The 2642-nt window shown below is 51.2% G+C and overlaps 1 protein-coding gene across 1 annotated transcript; it reads left to right on the top strand.

The window, feature by feature from the left end:
- Positions 1-446: 446 nt before the first annotated feature.
- On the top strand, positions 447-953 carry EMH_0089260 (uncharacterized protein; the record flags this gene model as incomplete). Its single annotated transcript, XM_038022962.1, has 1 exon — positions 447-953. The coding sequence occupies one exon, from the start codon at positions 447-449 to the stop codon at positions 951-953; it is 507 nt and encodes a 168-aa protein (XP_037878816.1).
- Between the last annotated feature and the right edge of the window lie 1689 nt (positions 954-2642).

The following is a 2642-nucleotide window of genomic DNA, read 5'->3' as shown; positions in this document are numbered from 1 at the left end:
TTCAAGGAGTTGGATCAGCTGAACAGGTGCGAGCTGCTGCATGTCACGGCAGCGCGAAGTAGGCTTGTGTGATGGGCCTCCACCACTCGTTGGGTTATAGTGACTGCAGCAGCAATTTCTACAGTTCACGTAACTGGGCGCTGGCAATCTAACTTGGAAGTAACTGAAGTGGTAAACCAAATGGAAGTGCTGCTGTTGTGGTGTGCTTACTTCAGTCACCATCTGTGACAGGCATATTATCTGATACATCCGCCGCTACCTACTTCAGGTGGCTCGACGTTTTGTATCCAGGGGTTCCTGACAGCATCCTGGAGAAGCATCCGTTTTACCGCTACCCGGACTCTAAGCCGCCACCCAGCACCAGATGCTTTAGTGTATCCGTAGCAGTGACGGCTTCCCCACTACAGAGGAGCGCATACCCACTACTTTTTGAGTGCAGGAAAATAATGAAGAAGTCGTCGCTGTCCCTGGAGGACTTCGAAAACCTTCTTTTCCAGGCAGAACGCCTCTGTGGATATGCAATGGGGAAAATGTCACTAAGCTACCGAGCCAATCAAGCGATGTGCGCCAGAGAAACTCTCGGAGTGGTTTTTCTTGTCATCGATACTCTGTACTGTGCAGCAAAAATATTGGGGGACCGCTCGATGAAGGAGCTTTGGTGGCCTCGGATAATGCGTCGCATAGAAGGTGTAAAGTACATTCCCAGCGCAGTGGTACCGTCGCTTACCAAGTGCATTAGGAACTTAGACGTCGCACGCACGCTGTCTGCAGCGCTAGAATACTACAGAAGAGGCGAGCGGCCTCCGCCTCGCATGGTGATCGGCTTGAAGGAAGCGCTATTCTGTGAAAAGTGCCCTTCGTCGAAGTTCAATCAAGAAAAGTGGGACTTATGGAGGGAAGACGTGAGGAGCTGGCGCCGACACATACAGCTGATGTTGGCCGAAAGTAAATGAGCAACAAAAAGCTCGACAAGCTGATGTTGCTGAAGTGGTGAGTGACTATCGCAATGAACTCGGCTGCCTCAGTGCTCATTCTCGGATGACATATGAGAATCATGTCATGCGCCTGAGTTCGACTATTTGGGAGGCTCAGGCGGCTCATGATGTTGAACTGAAGGGTCAAACTGCAGCAGTTTCGTGCGTGGGTACTGCTGCCTGTCTAGGGCTGTGCTGCCCCGCTTCCGGCCAGACGCACGTCACTTCCAGTCATCTAGCTGTAACTGATTGCATCTCTAAAGTGAGAATACGCCAATAGTGAAGGAACGAGCAGGATCTGTAAATAGCGGCTTTACCAGAAGCTGATATTACACGAATTTCAACTCCCGCGGTTGGCTCCTGAAGGCCGTGACAACATCAAACATTTCTCCAGTGTTGGTGCATGCATCAATACGTGGGCCGGGACTTATGCTTGCATGTGTTGCTGCCATTATGCAGTAGTTGGAACAACGCGTTCCGCAACACATGACATTCCGCCCCGTCTCTGCACTGGCCCCAGCGTTGTGCGCGTGTATGGCGAGGACGCCTGCAGATTGGGGGGGAGGTCATCTGCTTTATGGCAACTCTTCTCGTAAGTAGATTTACTTCCCTGAAGCTCAGGAAAGTTTTTGGCTAAGACTGGCGACGGTCATTGCAGGTGCAGATGGAAACTGAGTGTGGCGACGGTCCTCAATCTTAGCTGAGGACGGTCGGGAGTTGGGATCTGCAGAAGAGCCAAAGGCCTGCCGGTAGGCATCTTGCGTACTGCGTTGCAAAGATTTTGGCTGGTGCGGAGAAGAGTAGGCTCCTCATGGGTTGTAAGGCGCTCTGCTGCAACTAGTGCTGCAAGGAAATTTCGGATGCCAGCCCAGCATAGCCTACGGCCGACGATTCTCGGATGATGCTGGGTGTAGCGGGGGCCCTCGATCTTAGCTGAGAACAGTCAGGAAGTGAGCCAAAGGAATAAAATACGACTTTCAAGAACGATATAACCTTTTTTGCGCCTCCACATATTCTACATCCAGAAGCATAAAGACGTATCCCGGTCCGGAGAGGGGTCGGCCCCTCTGCATCGCCAGTTACTGCAACTTGCTGTGCACGGCAGTATGCAGCGCAACAAATACGCTTTTTCTGCATTCTCTGACGCAGTAGGCAATTGTGGAACACTTATTTGGCGGTTAGTAGTCTGCCTTAACGCCAGTAGATTGACACGTACCGACTTCGGGCACGCCATGCCGGCAGTGCAAATCTTCTTGTGAGGCGGTCCCACATGCAGGCTTACTCAAACGCTTTGTTAAGAGCATAAACACAGTACAAAACGATTGAAAACTTCCTTCGCCATTAGTAGCCAGTCTGCACGTCACTATATGTGCAAGAACCAACTGTGACACCTCGCACAACCAGTGGCCGTCAGAAACGCCTGAGGTGCGTCCTTCTTTTAGTTCTTGTTATCCTTTTCAACATTTCTAAAGCGTTGCAAATTGTTTCCCTGAGCAGCGAATAAAAGGAATGTCCGACCGGTCGTGCGAGGCGCTGGCAAGTGTTTGGTTGCCAGCGCCTCGTGGGGAAGGCTTGTCAACACTCGCAACACCGAACAGCGCGATTTACCCCACTCTGTGGCTAATCGATTAATCGAAGGAGACACGGCTAAATACGCATTTGGTATAT

The sequence above is a fragment of the Eimeria mitis genome, genomic scaffold (genome assembly GCF_000499745.2).
Source record: "Eimeria mitis Houghton genomic scaffold, Emh_scaff6831, whole genome shotgun sequence".
Taxonomy (NCBI): domain Eukaryota; phylum Apicomplexa; class Conoidasida; order Eucoccidiorida; family Eimeriidae; genus Eimeria; species Eimeria mitis.
Note: the sequence above shows the minus strand (reverse complement) of the source record. Positions and strands in the feature narration are given on the sequence as shown.